The sequence below is a fragment of the Eufriesea mexicana genome, unplaced genomic scaffold (genome assembly GCF_001483705.2).
Source record: "Eufriesea mexicana isolate 0111107269 unplaced genomic scaffold, ASM148370v2 scaffold2551, whole genome shotgun sequence".
Lineage (NCBI taxonomy): Eukaryota > Metazoa > Arthropoda > Insecta > Hymenoptera > Apidae > Eufriesea > Eufriesea mexicana.
The window spans coordinates 380,422-402,585 of record NW_016910623.1 but is presented as its reverse complement, the minus strand read 5'-3'; the positions used below and the strand labels follow the sequence as shown (position 1 = coordinate 402,585).

Below are 22,164 nucleotides of genomic sequence, written 5' to 3'. Positions count from 1 at the left end.
AACATTATAACAATTTCAATACTTTGACGGTAACACTGCAATTGATAAAAAACAACGGAGGAGTTCTAAGTAGAACCTTATAGTCTAGTTACTAATTAGTGTAGTCTATTTTATACAAAAATTCATTCGTATAAAATTTTTATTTAAGAAGGTAAATATTTCAGTTTAAAAATGTATCGAAACAGGATATAGTAAATATCGTAAGAAATTATAGCATAACATAAATTATATTATTTACAGTCATCTATCAAATATGAATAAAAGTGAGAAAATTGAATTGGTACGAAATGCAATTATCAGTTATCCCGATTTTCCTAAGCCTGGTATAATATTTCGGTATGTTATAAAATTCAGCAAAAAATAGAATAAAATTTTACAATATCATATTGAAATATCATCCATTAAAATTGAATTGTATATAGGTTACTTTGCAATTAAATATAGCATACGTGTGTTATTAGTATATTATAATTTATTAATTTTCAGAGATATATTCGGAGTATTTCGTAATATTGTAGCATTACAAGCATTAAAAGATTTAATTGTGGATCATATCTTATTTATGGAAATTGATTTGGTTGTGGGTTTAGATTCAAGAGGTTTTCTTTTTGGACCTATGATATGCCTGACATTGGGAAAACCTTTTATTCCAATTAGGAAGAAAGGAAAACTTCCAGGAAAGACTGTGCAATATAAATATACCAGTGAATATAGCGAGGTTAGTATATCAAATAAAATTGATAGGTTATTCATGTTATTTTAATGTCATTATTAATGTTATAAATTTAATTTATGCAGCAAATTTTTGAAATTCAACAAGATTATATAAAAGAAGGAACACGAGTAATTATTGTAGATGATTTATTAGCAACAGGAGGTAAGATAATAATAGGAAAATGGTTTCTTTTATTAATATTTCTAATATAGAATTGAAAAAATAACTTTGGTAATATCCTTAGGTACTATGGCAGCAGCAATAAATTTACTACATTCACATGCAGTTGAAGTGGTTGAATGTTTAACAATAATTGAATTAACCGGATTAAAGGGAAGAGAAAAACTTGATGTACCTGTTCACTCATTTATTCAATATGATTAATTTTTATCCTAATAAAATACAATATTATTGATACTTTTTCAAAACTTTGTCATATGTATTTGATTTATACACATAGCTAAAGTAATTAAAAATATCTTTTGTCAATTAAATAGATAATTAACTTTTTTTTAAATTGCACTCGCAAAATGTAATCCTATTTTTTTTAAATTTAGTTTAGGTTAGATTAGGTTTCATATAACGCGACTCTGTAAAACGTAAAATAGATTTATAATAATTTAAATAGCTCAGCATAGTTTTAATTATTATATAACATCTTATTACATTAAAATCTTTATTTTGTGATATAAAAGAAAATACATTTTTTTTTTTTATTATTGTATAATGTAAAAGTATATTAGGTGTTACTTACTTTTGATTTTTGAGATCTTAATGAATTCAGAAAACCTTGCACTTCAAACTCTAAATTGTTCACATCTTGCTGCAATTGATGATATTTTGTTTTATTATTTTTTGAATGTATGGTATCTTCATCACTTGGAGTGTCTAAATCTAAGTGTAGAATGTCATCAAATTGATCACAAATATGTTTATGTTCAATTTTGTTTGTTCTTGGTTGTACTTCTCTTTGTAATTCGTAATTTATATCAGATAAGTATTCCTTGAAACACTTCTCTGCTTCTAAAACAAATACATTTAAATTCTTACAATTTATATGTAATCATAATTCCTTAAGAATGTACAATTTTACCATTTAATCTCATTTGGTGAATTTGATTCATAAAAGCTTTTGTTTCATATTTCAGTCTATTTGTTTCTGCAATTTTCATAGTTTTATGATTATAATCACGCATAATTCTTCTTTTTCTTTTTAATTTTTCTAATTCAAGAACAGGGATTTCGTCTGTTAAATATTTTGGAAAATCATGTATCATAAATGGTGGATATGGACCTGTGGAAGGCAATGTTCTTATTTCATTTCTGTAAAACAAAATGTATAGCTTTCATAGAGTGTTTAATACAACAATATAAAATATTGTTATAAAAAAAATATTGTTTCACCTAAGATAGTGATTGGGATGTATTCTTAGTGGTGTATCACTGTCAAGTTGTTGAGCAACCTTTAATAATTCTTGTGCTGCAATATGGCCTTGTTTAAGAAAATATTTTTTAATATTTTCTTGCGTTTGCAGTGAGGAAATGATAATTTCCCGAGAACATATACTGTATGCAACAACACACATCAATAAAAGTGACGGTTTTTTAAAGGATATTAGATGGTCCCATAAAATTAACCATTCAGTTGCAGACAAAACTTCACTCATTGCAGTGTTCAAAAGTGGCCATGCATATTCACTGGATGTTATTCCATATTCACAAAAAGTATTCAATAAAAATGGATCTGCTTGTAGAAGAATATTTTCTATTATACCTAACACATTTAATGGTGGTAAAGGATGATACTCGAACCATTTTTGACAATAGTTCAAGAATATACTTAAAATAAGTTCAAAGCCAAGCAATAGATCTTTCTATAATAAAAGCAAACTGATTAATTTTTTTTTATATTCCATCTGTTTTATTTTGTACATTAAATTATTTTATTACCTGAAAAATTATAAGGAATGGAAAAACTATATTTGGTAAAAATGAACATTGTATTAATAAAGGACACCATTCTATTAAACAATGAACTGTTGTCATTAACAATATTTGTTTGCTTCTACTTGCTAATGAATAGTTTTTTAAGATATCTGAAGTAAAATTTATACTGGCAACTTTATTAGCCAAAGCATTGTATGCACTTTTATTAGCTGGTAAATTTAAAATAGTTGACCATATTAATATGCGGTATTTTTCAGGATATTCTCCAAATTCTTTTAAAATAAGTATCAATCTTTTTAATCGTAATTCATGCTTTATACATTGTTTAACACATTGTAAGTGATCATGTATTCCATGTGCAAGTGGTCTATGTGATTCTTTTATCTTTTGCAAAGACTCACACTTCTCTGAAAATAGTTTTTCAGTAATTATTAATTTCAAATGACCTTCCTTTTCTATATATGCTATATATCTGCCACTTGAAGAAATTGCAATTTTTTTTATTGGTTTAATAGCTTGTAGAGTATTAACAATACAAGACTGGTTAAGATCAAAGAAGTAAAGATTACAACTTGATGAAATACATGCTATTATACTGCTTGCTCCACCATCCAAAGGTAATGGTACAAGTGACAAATACTTGACTCCAATAAAATTCTCTGGTAAAGTTAAAGTTTTTATTAAGTTCCAGTTGTATGTATTTAGAATGATAATTTTATTTTGAATACTGCTGATGATCATTGCTCTTCCATTTTGTGTGAAGACAAAGTCTTTAATATTTCGTATACCAAATATTTTTGTGTCTATTTTAACATTATTTTCCAATTGATTAAAATTCCATATTTGCAAGTTATCATTTTCATATAGCACAACAATCTGTCCTAAATTTGAAAGACTTGCCTTTTTTATTACAAAATCTTTTGTATTAGCTCTTAATTGATGAACTTTAGTATATGAATTTAAACACCATATTATAACTTCTTTACGTGAAAAAGTTAAACAATATTTTTTGTAAAAGGAAACTTGTAATGGTGGTAACTTATGAGCAATTAACAAGCAAGATTGGGAAATATTTACATTTACTTTCAATATTTTTATATCAGCTGTAATGAGACCAACTAATATCTCAAATTTATTTATAGGACTAAATGCTATAAATGTTACTTGCCCAATATTTCCTAATATTTGATAGGAAGGGCAATTATTCACTAGGTCGATGTAATATAAATATCCGGCTGTATCAGTTGAAGCAAAATATTCCTCATTCCAATCAAATGCTATGTGTGTAAAATTAACTCTTGAAAAACATCGTGTCTTTTTGATTATTTTTGGTTCAAGTTCAAAACTATCATCATCAATTTTTCTTAAATTCTGCCATTTTTTTTTATACATTATATTAGACTTTAAAGAATAAGTAGTTTCATTTCAATATCAATGATTTCTTTAGGTTATGTTTACATCGAGAAATGTCAAACATGACAATAACATCATTCAGATTTTACTCATTTGAAGTTTTTCAGAATTAAAGAAAAAAGAAGAAAAATGGTAATAAAATTTTATTATGATTTAATCGTATCAAATTATTTAAAAATTATATTTTGTGCACTGAATTATTATCTAGTAACATCTACATTGTAGTGTCATTACTAATAAAATAATAATTAAAATTGCAAATATTCTATGTGAAAAGAGAAATTACGTATTCTGATTTTTAAAATATGTTTTTATAATATATTAAATGTTTACGAATTTTCTATCTTGTCAGTTGGAATCTGTGAAATAAGTTTTGTTACTTCTTACGTCATTAACTAGCAAGAGAAATAGGATCTAGACAGTTTGGATTCTGTGACAGTTTCTAGACAGTTTCGCGAAACGATGGCAGTTGACTTCGTATTAATTAGAGAGTTTTAAAGATTGGTTTCTTTCCACCGAGAAATAAAAGTATTTCGGGTGATTGTGATATGTCAGAGAAAATGGTAAGATATTTTTTACTTGTATTTTATAACAATTATTCCTTGTTATGAGCTGGTTATTTTATAGGTTATATACAATTTGTATTGGAATGTTGTGAAAGAAAATAATCATCTTTCATATTTCAGCTGTCAAAAATAATTAGTTTCCACATATCATTACTGCAACTCCATTATTTATATTATGAATTAAATTATTTTAAATGTTTAATCTCTCTTATAGATGTAATAGAAAACAAAGAAAGAAATATATAATTTGTAAATATTTTTTTAAACTGATATTCCTTTGTTAAGGAAAGACAACACTTTTAGGTTAATTTTTATTAAGAAATAAATAAATTATTAATTGTCTAATATAATCATAATTTGATTTATTTTGTTTGTAGTCTGTCGCTGAGTTCTTAAAGGGTCTGCCTTCATATAATGAAAAGAACTTTGCTAACTTTCATACAGACAGTGGAAATAGAACTTGTGTAAAAAAACCTTCAGTATATCTTCCCACAAAAGATCATCCTTCAGAGCAAAGTGAGTTATAAATTAATATAGACTTATATAGGAAAGGTTAACATAAATGACTATAAACATAATTATCATTTTCAGTTATAGTCACAGAAAAAACAACCATATTGCTAAGGTACCTTCATCAACACTGGGATAAAAATGTATGAAATTTTTTTTTTGTTAGATATTTTAAGCTTCAAATTTATTTACTGCTATTACAGTATATATCTTATAGTGTATATTAATTATTGTATTTTTTTAGCATGCCGATAGAAAACGTGATTTTTTATCTGCTAATGGTGACTCTGAAGATGATGCTGCTACAGTCCATAGCAAAAGGTCACGTCTTGATTTGAACAATACCATTTAAAATGTACCTCACAATTATGATTTCCATTATTTACCAAACTACATTTCCATTATCTACTAAACTAATTTCCATTGTTTACTAAATTACATGATTCTTAAATGTTAAAAACATATCTACATTACAGAAAAATTATTTCAAAACGTTACTTTTAGAATTTAAATGTATAATTTGCTTTAAGTATTATATGGAACATAAAAATACAGGAAATAAGTACTATGATAATTTCACGTACGTTGTTTTGTGCTACTTTCTATACTTAAATTTGGTTGAAAAGATATTTAGCACATCAAATAATATATTGCTCTATATTGCACAATATATATGAGTAAATGTGTTCATTGTTATTGACAAGAAGTAAAAGTTATTATAATTATTATAACTAATATAACACATGTGCATAATAATTAAAAGAAAAAAAAGATAATATTTCCTTAATTTTTTAATAGAGCATATATCTGGAAATAATTATGTAAATTTATTTAAAATGCACAATTCAGACCTATATTAGATATTTAATAATAGGTTTTTAATATGCATCTAATTTACAAAGAAAAAGATATATGTAATGTTTTATTTTAAAAATATTAGGTTAGGTTGTTAAACTTTTATGTTGTAATAATTAAATTCTAAACAAAAATTTAACCAAATGAAAATCTTGGTAACATTTATGTATATATTCACATTCATAAACACCTATAAACATTAATCCAATTTACAAAAATAAATGAAGATAGGATATAAAAAGCTATGTGTTGTTTAAGAAATAAAATTGTTTCCATAGTAAATATGCATAAAAGTTATATAGTACCAGTAAATAAGAGTGAAAATGCTATTATAATTGATTTAATTTCTAACATTAACAATAAATGATATAGGGTATATGTTACCTAATTCGTATCTTAAATTGGACTGAATAAGCAGTTGTCATTACTGTTTGCTATTAATCTGTTTCTAATTGTGGATAATGTAAATGAAATAAGTGATTCAAGAGTAATGAGAAAAGTGAAACGAAAACATGATGAAGGAATTAAAACTAATAAAGGAGAGAAGTTACAAACATTTGAACAAAAATATAAATATTAGTATTTTCAGCCTTTCTAAATAAATAGTATCATAAACATAATATCGTAATCGTATACAGTCGTATACAAATATCGTATCGTAAACGTAAATTATTCAAATAAAATTATTGTAAAATTATATAAAGTAGTGTGGTACATGTAAAAATTAAGTTTTGATATATTTTATCAATAAATAACATTTTGATAATCAAGAAATTGTTTTTTTTTAAATTTATTTTGAATGCATACAACCTTTTTTATGTCCGTTCTTCAAACATTAATGGTAATTGATAAAAATATTTCATATTTGTGATGATAATATTTTAATTTATAAACCAAAATTATGTAAAATGTACATGTTAACCCAATGGAATAGGAAAATACATTAATAAATTTTCATTTTTTACGAAAAATAACCAATGTTCTATGTACCATATTTAAATTATATAAACTACAATATAATATATATATATAATTCAACAGGGGTGGCGCTTGAGAACAAAAAATATATATATCCTTTTTTTGCTACTGTTCTTTGTTTATGACGTCATAAGTAGGGCGGGAATGGGGTAATTATAACTATCTTTTTCGTTCTGTACTCCTGTTCGTCACTGGCTGGTCTAAGCCGAAATTTATGATCATGATAGAATTGCTCATTTCAAATAATTTATAGTAATAATTTTAATCATTCTACGATGTTCCAATGTCTAAATGCATTTTTATAATTTTAGATGTTTAAGGTATATACATATGTAAGTATATTATACAGTAAATAACATTTGTCAAAAAATTGAAATAAATAAAAATAAGTTATTTGTAATATTCTTTTTTAGATGAAAAAAATGTCGACTAGATATAAGTATATAAATATTATCTATACAAAAAATATCAGTATTTAATATAATTATATACAAAAATATATAACTGGTATTATTTATAATCAATATTATTTGTTTCTTGCTTTTTGAATAGAATATAAATTTTTACAATATTACTTACATTAGTACAAATTGTATATATTGTATTAAATTTATCTAATTAGATATTTTATAGTTGAAACTGATACTTCTTTACTAAACATGTTATAAATGCAAAGTGAATTGTTATTTGTGATTGTAATTAATCTGTATATTTATTGCTTTCATCTTCAATAACATACATTTGTAAGTTTAGACAATCTGTTTTAATAGTTTTTAGTGGAAGTAAATTTTTGTTAGTCATTTCAAGTGCATTTTCATCAATAATCCATGGAAAATCTTCACAACAAGGATTCTCATTTAAAGTAACATGCGCAGTTTCATATGTCTGGATTTCAATGGAGAAGGATGAGTCTTCTGGTAGTGGTTTCAAATAAGACTCACACATTGATAATTTTAAGCAAATTGTTCTTAAAGATTCTTCTGTTTTTAAATAATATGGATCATTTCTAAAATAAATTTTTGATTAAATAACAATGTAATGTCTAGCGTTAATTTTGTATTAAAGTACATACTCTGTGTTATTTGCTTGCAATTTAAGAAGATCAAATACAAATTTTTCAATTGGCATTTTCTTCTTGTTGTAAAAAACTAGATTCACAGCTTTAACACTATTTTCATCTTCTTTTATTAGTTCTCTAATTGTATTTAACACGTTTTTTATGTATTCGTTGAGCTCTGGATGTTCAGAAACATATACAATTGTGCTATATATTTTTCTCTTCACAAATATTTCTTTAGGATATAAATCTCTGAAGTACAGAATATGATTAAATGCTACTTCCAAAAATTCTAGTAAAATATCAGTAGCAACTGTAAATAAAATATATCATTATATATATCATAGTAAATCATTTTATTCTCATTGTTAATAAAATAACAAATAATATTTACCTACTTTATCCTCAGACATTTTTAAGCATACTTTTAAAATCATACGATAGATTTTATAAGTTTAGAGAATATCTGAGTTGTTAATTTCGGTCGATAATTTTCCTATCGATAAATTTTCTTATGTTAATTAATACAGAAGTAATACAATAAAAAAAATATATTTATGAAATTTCAATTATGGACATATAGATATATTTATTATTTTATATTCAGAAAAGATTTTTGTTTCATTTTACTAAATAATATAAGAAATCATTTCTTATAAATACATATTAAGTAAGATATGAGAAATTATTTAGCGATTGATTTGACGCGCATCTAAACCAAAACCGATTGCATATGGCGCTTAGTGTATACCACAAACGGTTAAAGTGTTTTGATGATATTTTTTTATCTGCTCATGAAAAGTGTCGATAGATGCTCATGTTTAGTAAGCTCGCAAACGTGATAAAATTCTTTTGCATTCAAATAATGTTGTAGAAGAAAAACAGTACCTTACAAAATTCACAGCGGCATTTTTCATAACCTCAACGGCCAGGAACGTACTTTTATGTAGGTATACAATACACGGTTTTCGAGAAACACAAAATGTTTAATTTAGTACGTGTTGCATTTTAAATCACTGTGTTATTTATAATTATTTCTATATCATTAAACTTTCGATAATGTACTTTTCCCAGAATTAATTAATTTAATTGGTCTTTCGTTCATTTTTATTCCGAATTGTATTCTGATTGTCTTGTGGCGCGAAATAAAACATGTAATCCATAAAATTTGAAATGTATGTGATACATTTAATAAAATATTTTGTAAAGTTTCAATAGAAAATATTATATTGTTAAAAATATCTTTCTTATTGCAATATGGAAGTGTTTGAATTTAATAATTAAATATGTATTATTTGTGTTCTCATATTTTAGGTAAAAATGCCGCCAACGAAAAAGACTGATCTAGACAAATTAGCATGGGCTTGGATTGAAGGTGTGGTATTAGACCAAATAGAAAGGATACATTTGGAAACTGCCTACAGAATAGGTTTAAAAACATGTAAAAATTGCAAGTAAGTTATATGCTTATAAAATACATAGATTCATATCTTTTTTAACATTTTAAAGTAAATACTTTGTTTTCAGACGTAATTGCACAAATAATCCACAATGTTTAACTGGATTAGGAGAAGAAAAGTACATGAAATCACAACCTGCAGAAATAATACCTTTAGAAAATTCTTTATCTGAGTTACGTGACCCTACTCAATATGTTGGTCTAAAGAATTTAGGTGCAACCTGTTACGTTAATAGCTTAATTCAAATGTGGTTTCATAATGAAGATATGAGGTACGTATTTATTTATATTGTTATTTAATTTGTTTTAATTTACTTACAAATATTTGCTATAAAATGAAGTTTGATGTTTATAGGAGGATAATATACAAATGGAGTATCACAGAAGATCCAGAGGAAAAAGAAGCACTGTGTCAAGCTAAGAAGGCAGGAGCACCATTTCATCCAGTGACAGCAGTTGGACAGTTGCAATATATATTTGCAATGATGCAATTTGGAAATCGTCGTCTACTCGATCCAATGAATCTTGCAATCGCGTTGTCTTTGGATACTAGAACTCAACAGGATGCACAGGAATTCTCCAAGCTGCTTCTCTGCCATATCGAAGGGAAGCTTCAACAAAACTCAGAACTGAAGCAGATGCTGCAGAGGCTGACTCAAGGAAAATACAGCTATATCAATTGGTGGGTTTTCTGAAGTGGAAAACAAATGAGAATTGTCCTAAACGATGATGATGCTGATGATCTTGACGATGAGAACATGGTAGGACACGTTGCTCGCTGCGGTGACTGGTGCGATCAACTGATCTGACCGAGAGAAGTTGATTCCTTCTAAATAACGCGAGTTTTATGTTTGACGCAGTTGTTCGAAATGCGGAACTGAATATCCAACCTCCACTACATTCTACGAATTGGATCTACAGCTCGCAGCCACTTTGAAAGAAGCAGTAGAGAAATACTTGTCTGTGGAACAATTAACTGGAGCAAATCAGTATCACTGCGTTACCTGCAATGACAAAAAAGATGCACGCCGATTTATACGCTTAGAATCTCTTCCAGAAACATTAAACATACAGCTAATGCGTTTTGTGTTCCATAGGTATTTCTTTTTTATCACGTTTATATTGTATTAGTAGATTGTTATGTTAATAGAATATGTTACTTTGTCTATTAGGGATTCTGGACAGAAAAGAAAATTAAATTCTTTTATACAGTTTCCCGAAGATCTCGATATGTCGGAATATGTGAGGTGTCCACCACAAACTCATTTGTACAGTCTTGTCGCAGTTTTGAGTCACAAAGGTCCATCTGCGCATTCAGGTCATTATATTGCAAACATATGCAATTCAAATGGGGAATGGTATCAATTTAGTGATGACAAAGTAGAGAAAATGCAGAATAAAAGAATTGAGGATGGAGTTAATGGTGAGTATAATAATAAGTATAATAAATACATAAAAAACGGTGAGATATAGTTAGCGTCGTTTATTATAGAAAATTCGAAAGTTGTAAAACGGGGACGTATACCGAAAGGATTTTTGTCTTCTAATACTGCATACATGTTAGTTTATAAAAAAGTTACTCCAGAAAAACGAATAAGTACAACTAAAAAAAATAAGCAAAAAAAATTAGATGGAGAAACTAATATCAGCAATGACGCAATACCCATTGAAAGGACTGTAGTAGTTAAAGAAACATCGGATTTATCAGATGAAGGAAAACGCACATGTGATTCAATTTCTGTTGTTTCTGATGCGAGTGATACTGGACAAATATCAAAACTTGACACAGAGATGAAAGAACAGGTAGAAACTTCAAAAGCATCCCTAGAGAAAACTACACTGGAAGTATATGTAAAGTTGGAATCTATTTTTGATGAACACAATGGTAAACAGTACGAATTTGACAATAAGGAAAATCAGCATGATGCACATATGAAGAAACCAGTTGTAAAAGATGTGAAATTGGATTATAAGCGATTAAATGGAGCTGCACATAGAGCTATGAGTTGCGGGGAACGTGATTTTTACGAAGAGGTAAATATATTTAATATTTCTTCTGTTTCTCTTCATATGATTCTTCATTATTATTCATATTAATGTGTTTTGTCATTTTATAGATGGAATTTGAAAGTTGGGAAGTGAGTTCAACATTGCGTGATTTAGTGAGGCAAGAAAATGTAAAACACGAGTTAAGCTTGTTGGCTATTCAACAAGAAAAAGTACGTATTAATAAATTGAGTTTAAAGGGTTAAGTTAAGAGGCATTCTCAACAATGTTTCTTGTAGCAAAAGGAGATTGAAGATCAGAACTTAAAAAGACAACTTGTCATAGACGTATATAATATTATTTCGAACGTAGTTTCGTGGGAGAAATATCAATGGATTCCAAGTGATTGGTTATCAAAATGGCTTAATGGACACTCATCCATTGATGGAATACCGCCAATAGACAATTCTATATTGATGTGTTCACATTATCGACTCGATCCTTTAAAAGTGAATCGTGCGAAGTGTATGCCTGTGGCAGCTGCAGATATGCTTTATGATAAATATCGCGGGGGACCACGGTTGGATGAAAATTCTTTCTGCGAAGTTTGCGTGAAACGTCGATATAAGCTACTTCGTTTCAAAATGTCACTTGAACGTGATCATAAGGAAGTTAGCGAACTCGTTCGGAATGTCAAAGAACCGTATGTTTTCAGTCTTAGTTATAGTCTAAATGAATGTAATATTTTGTAAAAATAAAATAAACTTTATTTTCTTCATAACAGATATGAAACTAGTTACATCGTGGGTGCTGACTCATTGAGGTCGTGGCGAAGACTTGCAATGGAAAAGTTCACGGATGATATGGAGCAGGAAATTGAGAATGAAGACTGTCAGGATCCAAATGGTCCCCCAAGAGATAGTAAAAGTGCAAATAAGGAAAGTGAGAGACTGAAGGAACGGGGAGAAAACGAAGAGAACGAGATTATAATTTACTTCAATGAAGATTTACTTTGTGAGCATGGTTCATTGAAAACACCGGATTCAACAAGGAAGATAGTGCCCTGTGAAGCTTGGATGATACTTCGAAAATATTTCCCAGAATCCAAGGAATATCCTATTGGTTCTATGTCGTGTTCAATTTGTGAGGTACAATTTCAGATTTATATTTCAATAAAAATAAAACATTTTTATATATTAATATCGAGGTATTTTACTGTTCAGGAAAAAATGGAGAATGCACAGAAAGCAAAAAAAGACGATAAGATAAAAGCAAAGCAGCAAAAGGACGAGTTAAATGACTTATACCATGGTAGAAATAGGAACGAAATATTGAAGTGCGAAGATCCAGAAAAAGCATTTTATATCGTGGAGAAAGGATTTTTAGACAGTTGGCGTTCCTTCGTTCGGTGAGTGTGGTTATTTGTATTCCTAAATATCGTTGATGTATTTCGACTTATTTTATTGAATAATTACCGAATAATTATTTTATTAAATAATTAACTAATAGACAATGAATTCTAAAATGCACATTTAAAATTCGCGCCAAATTGCATAGTATCGATATTGATTCGATAGCAAATATATATGTTCGTATATACGCCTAGAGGCGGCGCCAGTTGTACGTCTAACGGTACGTTGTGTCCGTCTTTCAAATAGGTACTTATAAATTTTTGTATTTTAATTGAAATATTGACGATAAATTGTTTAATATGGTTATAAAAATTATTTCCGTTCATATACGTATCGTAATCATTTTTTCACTAATCGTTAGTCATGTAAATTATATCACGTTTAAACATATTTGTTGACCCTGAAGGTATGTAGCATGCATTTATACATTTCGTAATTTGTATAAAATTATCGTATAAAATACAATTAACCGCAATCACGTTTATACGATAATTTAATTACATAATTATTAAGACCTACATTTGGATTGAGTTTGGATTAGTTGCGTTTCTATAAATAAGTAGCATCGCTTATTTATAAAAAAATTGCGATCTTTGAATATCGAAGGTAAGATAAAATGGCCGCCATTTGAAGATATTTTTTGTTAATCTTTGTAAAGACTATCTATTAAGAAATTAGTTAATTTATTGTATTTTATTCGTTAATACATTATTATCGTCTTATTTCGTGAATTTCAATTCTATAAATATTTCTTTATGAATTGTATAATTACAAAAATATTACATTCATAACAATTTCACAAGTAGATCATTGAGATGGATTTTCCATTTGGGAACAAATTCTTGACCGTTTCCAGTGAAAAGGAGAGACCTTATTCACAAGAAGCGCCTTTCGTAACTCTAAGTTCAGGTAACGAATTCTTCATCATCTTCATTTTCTTAACAACGTCATCGGAAATCAAGAAGAGAATCAAGATCAGAATTCAAACATTCGTTACGAATGTTCCACATAAAATTAATTTGATCAATGTTCAAGCGTAAGTGTTCGACAAATTCGTCTCTACATCTAACAATAAAAGAAATCTAAAGAAGCGATTCTTCCCAGTTTCAAGTTGAGAAGATCCAAGTTTCTGAAACTTAGAAGATCAATGTCCTTGAGAATTACAAAAGTAAAAAGATAGGGAAACTAATTTAGAGAGAACGAGGAAGCAAAGGAGAAAGGAAGAAGAAAGGAGATAGTAGGGGCGCATTAACGAGCTTTTCCTAATTATGAGAAAAAACTGGACTGTGCGATTAAGGGCTGCGTCGGTCTCCCCCATACTCGTGTGGATGCTGGGCCAGGAGAGCAGCGTGGAAAACTAATTGAAACCGCCTAACGACCCGCCAGCAAATGATACATCAGCCTCGAGGAAACCGGCCCTGCCGTCTTAATACCGTTTCGCCTTATTCGACGCTCATCGGCCACGGAGCAATTTCGTCTTTTCCTCTCTCTTTTCCGGCCCGCTTTTCGGCACGATCTCGAGTCATATTCCCCGTGCTGGACTCGCGTCTTCGCACGCCTAATTGCCAAGTCCACCGACGATCAGGGACGCATCTGCACGAACGATTTATCCTTCTCTATATTCGATATATCATTATTCTACTAAGTAAATCCTGTTCGTTCGTCATTGTACTATAGTCTTTTATCAGTGAATGTCATTGTCAATGCCAAACAGTTTACTCGTAGAAGCTATTAGTTAGTATCTCTTCTATCGACATAGGAAACCACGCTCAATTATATTTATTGTTCTCCCAATGAAATAAAAGCTCGTTTATAGAGTCAGTATTTCGTTTCTCAGAGATGTCTTTGTATTCTTCAGTCATTGGACTCTAGTCTTAAGAGAGGACTTCTTCGTCACAGGCACAGTACGAAATCTCTCTCGAATCGCTTGTCCGGGGTGTCAATATTGGTTCGAATGAAATTGAGTCTGTTCAGGAATAGGGGTTAAATATTCCCGGCACCGATGGAAAAAAGCTTTTAATGTCTGTACGGATTTTACAAACGCTTGGGATGATTATGTGCTTCCTCCTGGATACTCAAGATTGACGGATTTAAATTTGCCTGGGCTTAAGTCCAGCGGGTTCCACGGTTTACGGACAGCCGGCTAAACTGGGATCAACCCTTTGCGCGGATTACAGCGTGTGTCATGTCACGCTTGATTTCGGTACAGGACAAAGGGGTGTGAAAACCAGGAACAAGTGGCCGTCTCTTCCCTGCTAAGTATTTAAAATAACAGCATCAGGAGGAGGAGAAGGAGGAGTCTAATTAAGCGCTTGTAAAAGGATCGTAACGCGTATCGATGCAATTAAATTTTAATGAGCCTCGATTATTAAGCAGCCCTTCAGCTTTGGATATAATTCTTTTTTATCATTTTTATTGGTATGCACTCTTGAGAATATGTCCTGTATATATTACGACATTTCGAGGATTAGGAGCTTCGAGAGAACGTTTTCCATCGTAATACATGCGATTTCAACGATGCTTTGATTAATCGTACGTTATTATCTGGAAACTATCGCGACGATGAGGGTAATTTAAAGAATGTTCGCAGAATTTTATCTCACATTCCATCCACGAAAATTTTGTTCCCGATTCATTGTAGATACTCCACCCCTTGGCCGCCAAGGGGAAAGGTGGAAAATATTTTTCCAGACCCGTGCCATTGTCTTTTCTCTGGGTGATTAATTCTTCAAACCCTCTTTTTCTGCCACAGTAATTATCGACTTTCCGTAGATTCTTCGTTCACGAAAATTTACACGCGTTTAAATCTCTTTCGAGATTAGAGAATAGTTCGTACATCGTAATATCGGAAATATTTCATTGGACTTACGGAAACCGCTGTTTCTATCCTGTTGCCAGAAATTTCGACTCTTTCGAGACGAATATTCCATAAAAATAATCGATAGAACTTCTTCCTGGTATTCATTGGGAATCTTAACGTTCAGCGTCTTGACACGTCGCGTTATTATTATATTTCCCCCGCGCGGAAATGTCGCGGCATTCCGTCGGAAATAACGAGGCACCGTTAATCACTGGCCAGGGCGAAAGTAATTTTTCTTGCCTCCCATGGAGGAAGGCGAAAGAAACCTTAGGCAAAGGTTTTAATGCCCGTATCGAATGGACTCCGCCGATTCGAGCAAACGCGTGCAACGTTCGATCTTTCCGGCTTTTCGCGTGAAAACGTACGTCATCCGGTTTTCGTTCTCTTTATTAGCAATTAATGAAGACCCGTTAATCGGCCTCGGCCAGTCGGTCTCAGCGCCAACAGGAAGCTCCCCGCGTCTCGGAGGAAACAAATGGTGTCGCGGATTGCAATCTGTTCGGGCTGCCTTCGAACAAAGTCCTTGGCCAATCCGTCAACGTCACCTGGATGGATCTGCGAAAGGATTAGGTATTTGCATAGACGATCGCTCAACTTCTATCGAGAAGAGGACCCTCCGCTCTTTTTATGGCTCTCGACACGCCAGAAACCCGTTCCCTTGGTCGTTAAGCTTTCGTCGCGTTGCAACGGGATGAAGGCTTGGAAGCCCGTAAGTGTATGAACTTTCCGAAACATTATTCCTCGACTACTCCCATTGACAGTGCACAGAGAGGATGCTTCGATAGGAGGGATCGATGCTTCGATGGAGGAACACCTGCAGGATCCGAAGAAACTACGGCAGGACTCACTCGTGGCCTCCTCTAACGAGACTTAAGGTCCGCTAAATAATTATTAATGATCAGCAGGCTGGAAGTGTGACTGCGATCGTGTTGACACTGCATTGTAAGCCACAGACAATGCTCCGGTGGCTTTCTGAAGCGTGTGCCATGGAGGCTTGATGGAGGAGCAACACGATGGCGGCGCGGAGGGCAGGGTCTGTAATTAATAACTTGGAATTGATTAAGGTGTCAGATAAGTCCATGGAGTCGGTGGTTCGTGGCTCTTTCCCCCCTTCTCCGGTCACCTCTCTTTCTTCGTCGGTGCGACGCGTTACGATATGATTAATAATTTCGAGATAACGCCGCACCGTCCCTGCGCTGTTGTCCCTTTGAGAGGGACCGATTTGCGGCCCCACTTACGGCCTCATAAATGACTAATTATTTTCACTGTCCCCGTCCATTTCTGCCCACTCTGCTTAAGAGGGTAAATCGCGTTCATCTCGATTTCTCCCATTTTCTTTTACCTCCCTGTGTCCGTCGTGTTGGACTCGTTGCAGCCGCCTTCGTCCCTCCTTATCTTATCCGAACGGTCCTTCCGTCTTGTATCATCGAGGTAGAATTGGACTTAGCAGGTAATTTGGTAATTCTAAGGTGGCCTTATCTTGTTCTTTTTAACACGTCGAGTGCGGTGCCGATTTTGCTATACTTTCCGCCCAGACGGCAGCGAGTGAGCACTAGATGCCGAGCGCTCAAGTATGCCGAAGAGTATGAACAAAAGATTACTTTGTTTCATTTTACCATTTGGACTGTGAGATTGGTGCAACCAATGCACAAATATACAAATTATAAACAGAAGATAATGGAATGTCAGAAAGGCAAAAAGGCAATCCCTAAGAGACGACCAGCCAAAAAAAGCCACGGAAGTGTAATGATTTACTTTATCAGAGGGAATTTAGTTTTTACAATATATTAATCGTCGTTAATAATTTAACCCTTGACAATGCCGGTCTCACGCACCGATGTCGACCAAACGAAAAGTTCGCTGTCAGTCCCTAGAATCCACGTCGTTCAAACGAAAAGTCTACTGTCAGTCCAGGGACTGACGTAGCACTCAACCTGTTAAACAGAAAATCGCGATACCTTCATTTTCTAGATAGTATACCGATTGGCAAGGTTTTCCCTGCCTCATGGAGTATCGAGTCCTGTAGAATTTTCCGGTATCTCGATCAATTTCGATTGCTCCGTAATCGAACTGTTCTGCCAGTCCCTATACCAGGATTTAACTGGAGCCAGGATGGTGCCGAACAAATTCCGACTATTTTGCGTACATTTGGCAGAGGGGTGCCTTGCGCGAAGGGCGGATGGGTGGCCACGGAAGGAAAACTATAAATCATTCTACGAGGCATGCTGTGTTGAAGAAGGAGGGACATCGGGGGTGGCTCGTAGTCGTCGTGCATCGACTCGCGAAATCCAACTACCCTTAAATAAGTTGATTCATTGCAGGAGGCCTTCGCAGCCAGCGCAGAGCCGAAGCAACCCCCTCGTCCTCCTTAGCCACACTTTCTTCTCTCTCCTTTCTTTCCCTCTGTCCCTCTTGTTTTCTTCGCCCGGTTTATTCGTCGCGAAACATCGGAAACGCGAAGAAATAACTTAAACGTCGGTTACTTTCCAATTTGTCGCTTCGCACGAATTATCCCCGGGCCCGAAAAAAGGGTCGTCGCGAAGCAGCGAGACAAAGTGTTTCAATTAAACCGATCGAAGGGACGAACTGCCGGCGGAACGTGTATTTTCAGTTGGTTAGAGGAGCTTCATAAAATCGAGAGTGTCAATTACCGTGAGAGTGGCCGGGAAGAGCTGTACCCTAGGCGGGTATCAAGCGGGATGGCAGCTTATGGGAGGACGTAAACGAATTCCGAACTGGAACGTCGATATTTCATCGGCGAAAACGGCAGGGTACGCGTGCTTAAATTTCCCCAGGCTTGCAGAACTACCCTCGGCGGTTCGAGGGTGAATCTCGCGAGAATCACCTGGACAGCAAGATCGAAGAGGAATCCTCGCGGATTGAGACGTCTAACGATCCCGAGATCAAGGAGGAGCAGCGAAAGCAAATGGAGGTACGGAAGGAAAGGTAACGGAACGGAAGCGATACGCGGAATGCGGAGATAGTTTGGCGTTTGAAATGGACGAAAGGTTTTTACGATCGTTCGAATTCTTTTCAGAAGCCCGGCGAACGAGGGTGGCGACGTTTTATCTTTCTTCTCATTAAACGCTGCCAAAAGCAAACCCTGAAAACTTAATGAACTCGGGTCGAGACGTTTTCTCCAGGCGCACGAGTTTCGGTTCTTCCTGTCCTTTCCTGAAACCGGTGAAAGAGCCGGGGAATATACAAAAGAACGAAAGGAAGAAGGACGCGAAGCAAAGCGGATAGAAAGAAGAGGAGAGGAGGCGTTCAGCTCGCTTTGCCCGAGCACTGATGATAGTTTTTGCTCGGCAAGATTTTTTGCCACCACCCCCGTAGCCACCCCCCGGGGGTGGATGATATATGACCGCCCCCGAGACACTGGCCACCCCCGGTGGGAGAAGCAGAAGGAGAAAAAGAGACGGGGCGAGGGAGATACATCCTGATTCCGGAAGAATTCCTTATGTACGTGCGCGTGCATTTGTGTTTCAAACGGCGATCGTTAGTGCGAACTTGCCGAATTTATGGCCCGTTTTTCGCCGCTGGTAATGGATAATTGATTATTTTTACCAATCGCGAGATCCATTTTAGCCGGACCAAGTACTCACGTAACAAAATTTATTTTCCCCTCAGCAGATCCGCGCAAGATTTACGAAGTTACGCACGAAGATGGCGAATAGTCGAAGAAAATTACGAAAACTTGGAAAAATCTGGTATCTGAAAGAGATCGCAGCTCGTTCATCGTTTCTACGAACGCTATAGATCTTCCAGAGGATTCGTCGCATCTCCAGTCACATCGAAGAAAAACTCGCGGACTCCGTCGCGTTGTAACGGAGTCCGCGGAACGTGTAATTCTAAGCAAAGATCGTCAGCTCCCGCGAGCACGTACCGTCGTAAAAGCGGATTACGCGGAATTACTGTCCGTTTCGTCAGCGAAGGTAATCGAAGATTTTCATTGTCGTCGATGGAAGGCACGTTCGAGCAGGGTCGATTGTTCCCCGCAACGGTGCCAATGTAAATAGACGTGAGCGACTGAGCATGGCGGGCGGCTACGTTTTTCGTGGTGTATCGCGGTAGCCGATGGTCACGCCTGGCGTGCAAGCTACGCGTGTTGCTCCCTGATCGGGAACGCTCGATCGGTTTTGAGAAATCGAGCAAAAACGCGGCGCAGGCGGTGCAACGATTCGCCGGTTCTGTCGGCCTCTCGCCGCAACCTCGTTTCGAGAAACGGCTGCATCGATATTTTCCTCCCGCTCCGTCGTTGATTGTTCTCCCGCCTTTTTTCCTCCCGATCCGTTCTTCGTCGTACTGTTTAAGCGATCACGATTTTTGCGTTTCCTCCGAAGTAGACTCTGCGCAGCTCCTTGATTCTTCGCGTGGTTCATGATCGGTCGCCATACTCTGTCTCGTCGAATTTCCCTTGGTCGCATAGACGATTCATTTACGTTTCTTGCAAACGAATAGCGCTGTTAACGACATTCCCGCGGATTTATTCCGCGTTACGTGTCCCAGCGATGTCTAATAATCGTCTGTTTATTGGTTCGAGAAGATATAGCGATAAAATTCTAGTACCGATAAAATGCATATAAATCGTCGCGAATATGGAAGGATATACGGTGAAACTGCGCTGTGGATACTTGGTTAAAGAATTCCAAGTGACGTAGGACTACGTTACCGGCCTCGAATGTGCTAAGAAATACCCAAGCTACAGAGAAGAAATAAAGTACCTGCGGAGTACCTGGTCGATGTTTGGGTGCTTTTACCGAGTTAAGTTTCATTCGCCGAGGTTCATGGTGGAAGGATTGGTGACCGCAGATTTTTCACGGTTGGTTCGAATCCAATTTCTCTACCACCGGTTTCCTATGGCTACCAAAATGGCAGAAATTGGTCTACGTTATTCGACTACCCCTTGGCTAAGTATCTCATATGGCAATGTCTAAAATTGTTTCCTACGATTAGGAAATCTTGATCAATTAATTGTAAATCAATCCATAGATCTTTCTTTTGCTACTAATGGAGACGGTGTCTATCTTGATAGAAGAAACGAGACGTGCAAATTGTAAAAATTGTCAGCACCGACTCGGGAAGGAAATTTCAGCATTGAAGAAAGGAAAGAGCAACGGGAAGAATACGGAAAATGGAAAGAAGAGCGAAGGATAGAGGAGAAGAACTCTAGCTGGACGTTGTTCGCTTCATGAATACGAAAACGGCGTTTTAAGTAACGAAGTTGCCGATTTTGTCCGTGGCACTGGTAGAAATATCGCGAAAAGAGAAAAGGAAGAAAAAGAGGAAGCAAATAAGGAGAAAAAAGGACGAGAAGCACGTCCGTGGACGTTCTCGTAGAGCGGCAAAAAGATTCTTCTCGCACATGCTTTTAAGATTCCTCGAGCGTTTGAAGAAAGGGTGTTGCTCCAGCTTTGGAATCGAAGGTATCGTCTCGATTTCGAGGCTGGTCATCGCTTTCCGCTTCCAGGATCACGGTCCAGGACGGCTGCATACCGTGATCGTCGAAGCATCGTCCACGGATTTCGTTTTTACATCGGCAAAAGCCTCCTCGGTCGATCTTCTTGTTTGCTCAGGGGGACTTCTCGGTCGCGACGAGGTAGCGTTCGCCTGCGGGACGAGGGAACAGGGCCCGGGACTAAATTTACGCCGGCCGGTAGCGTAGTTGACCGACGGACTGCGGCAGGATGTCGATTATCGACGGTTTTTGCCACGATTCCCCCCTTTTTCGACTCGAACGCATAATTAGCTTTCGTTATTCTAGCGCGTACCGCCGGCTTCCGCCCGCTGACAACGATTCAGCGTCGCCTCGCCTTCATCTTTCCCTCCTCCCTTTCATCTGGCTACCGCCTCCAGCCTGGTCAGGAAGTTATGAAATCCTCCACGTTTCCTCCGTTCTTATGCGATTCGCGTTTTTCCACGATCCACCGATTCCACCAGCCGAGACTTCTCTTATCCTAGGAAAGTCCACCGTGTTCCTTACCATGGTTCCTTCTCATTCTCGCTGGACTCTTAAAAGGATGATCCCAACGTTCGAAGCCTTTAGCCTGTCCCGAGCTAGATCCCACGTCCGTCTCTTCGTGTCTAGTGGAATTACGGATGGTACCCGTAGACTTATGGCTCCGTGTCAGCGGATAATGTCTCTAACTCGTTCATCGACGGGTCGTCGAGCTTGCAGGCTAAAGCGCAAAGCTGAAATTCGACTCGGTGTGACCGAAGCTAAAGTTGACCTAGCTCGCAATGATTTAATACACTGGCATTCCAGCGAGGTTCATGCCGCGTTTGTTGCGAAAAAGCGATGTCCGCCTCTTCCTACCTCGAGGTATTTACAAAGTTCGCTTGTAACGAGGCTTCGTTAACGGTACGGGCAGCAATAATCGCTCGAGTTACAGTCAACCGGCATTCC

The 22,164-nt window shown here is 34.9% G+C and overlaps 5 protein-coding genes across 5 annotated transcripts in view; 3 read left to right on the top strand and 2 right to left on the bottom strand.

The window, feature by feature from the left end:
- The first annotated feature begins 143 nt into the window (after positions 1 to 143).
- Positions 144 to 1,099, top strand: Aprt (adenine phosphoribosyltransferase). Its single transcript, XM_017903918.1, has 5 exons — positions 144 to 151; positions 241 to 336; positions 487 to 718; positions 799 to 877; positions 960 to 1,099. The coding sequence occupies exons 2-5, from the start codon at positions 254 to 256 to the stop codon at positions 1,097 to 1,099; spliced, it is 534 nt and encodes a 177-aa protein (XP_017759407.1). The 5' UTR covers positions 144 to 151; positions 241 to 253.
- Positions 1,100 to 1,454: 355 nt separating this feature from the next.
- LOC108550190 (TBC1 domain family member 31) lies at positions 1,455 to 4,054 on the bottom strand. The gene is made up of 4 exons (XM_017903856.1): positions 2,666 to 4,054; positions 2,120 to 2,589; positions 1,809 to 2,038; positions 1,455 to 1,738 (listed from the first exon to the last, which is right to left on the bottom strand). Exons 1-4 carry the CDS (start codon positions 4,052 to 4,054, stop codon positions 1,455 to 1,457), a joined length of 2,373 nt encoding a protein of 790 aa, XP_017759345.1.
- Positions 4,055 to 4,508: 454 nt separating this feature from the next.
- On the top strand, positions 4,509 to 5,536 carry LOC108550196 (DET1- and DDB1-associated protein 1). Its single transcript, XM_017903861.1, has 4 exons — positions 4,509 to 4,638; positions 5,019 to 5,157; positions 5,233 to 5,294; positions 5,396 to 5,536. The coding sequence occupies exons 1-4, from the start codon at positions 4,624 to 4,626 to the stop codon at positions 5,501 to 5,503; spliced, it is 324 nt and encodes a 107-aa protein (XP_017759350.1). The 5' UTR covers positions 4,509 to 4,623; the 3' UTR covers positions 5,504 to 5,536.
- Positions 5,537 to 7,683: 2,147 nt separating this feature from the next.
- On the bottom strand, positions 7,684 to 8,454 carry PolZ2 (DNA polymerase zeta subunit 2). Its single transcript, XM_017903862.1, has 3 exons — positions 8,436 to 8,454; positions 8,057 to 8,354; positions 7,684 to 7,990 (listed from the first exon to the last, which is right to left on the bottom strand). Exons 1-3 carry the CDS (start codon positions 8,452 to 8,454, stop codon positions 7,684 to 7,686), a joined length of 624 nt encoding a protein of 207 aa, XP_017759351.1.
- Positions 8,455 to 8,782: 328 nt separating this feature from the next.
- Positions 8,783 to 22,164, top strand: part of LOC108550167 (ubiquitin carboxyl-terminal hydrolase 48) — a 77,184-nt gene continuing 63,802 nt past the window's right edge. The window contains exons 1-11 of the mRNA XM_017903833.1: positions 8,783 to 8,987; positions 9,356 to 9,495; positions 9,569 to 9,772; positions 9,856 to 10,182; positions 10,361 to 10,597; positions 10,673 to 10,923; positions 10,993 to 11,534; positions 11,618 to 11,719; positions 11,786 to 12,189; positions 12,271 to 12,634; positions 12,710 to 12,894. Of these exons, the coding sequence (XP_017759322.1) occupies positions 9,362 to 9,495; positions 9,569 to 9,772; positions 9,856 to 10,182; positions 10,361 to 10,597; positions 10,673 to 10,923; positions 10,993 to 11,534; positions 11,618 to 11,719; positions 11,786 to 12,189; positions 12,271 to 12,634; positions 12,710 to 12,894 (2,750 nt within the window). The 5' untranslated portion in view covers positions 8,783 to 8,987; positions 9,356 to 9,361. The remainder of the gene's footprint in view (positions 8,988 to 9,355; positions 9,496 to 9,568; positions 9,773 to 9,855; positions 10,183 to 10,360; positions 10,598 to 10,672; positions 10,924 to 10,992; positions 11,535 to 11,617; positions 11,720 to 11,785; positions 12,190 to 12,270; positions 12,635 to 12,709; positions 12,895 to 22,164) is intronic.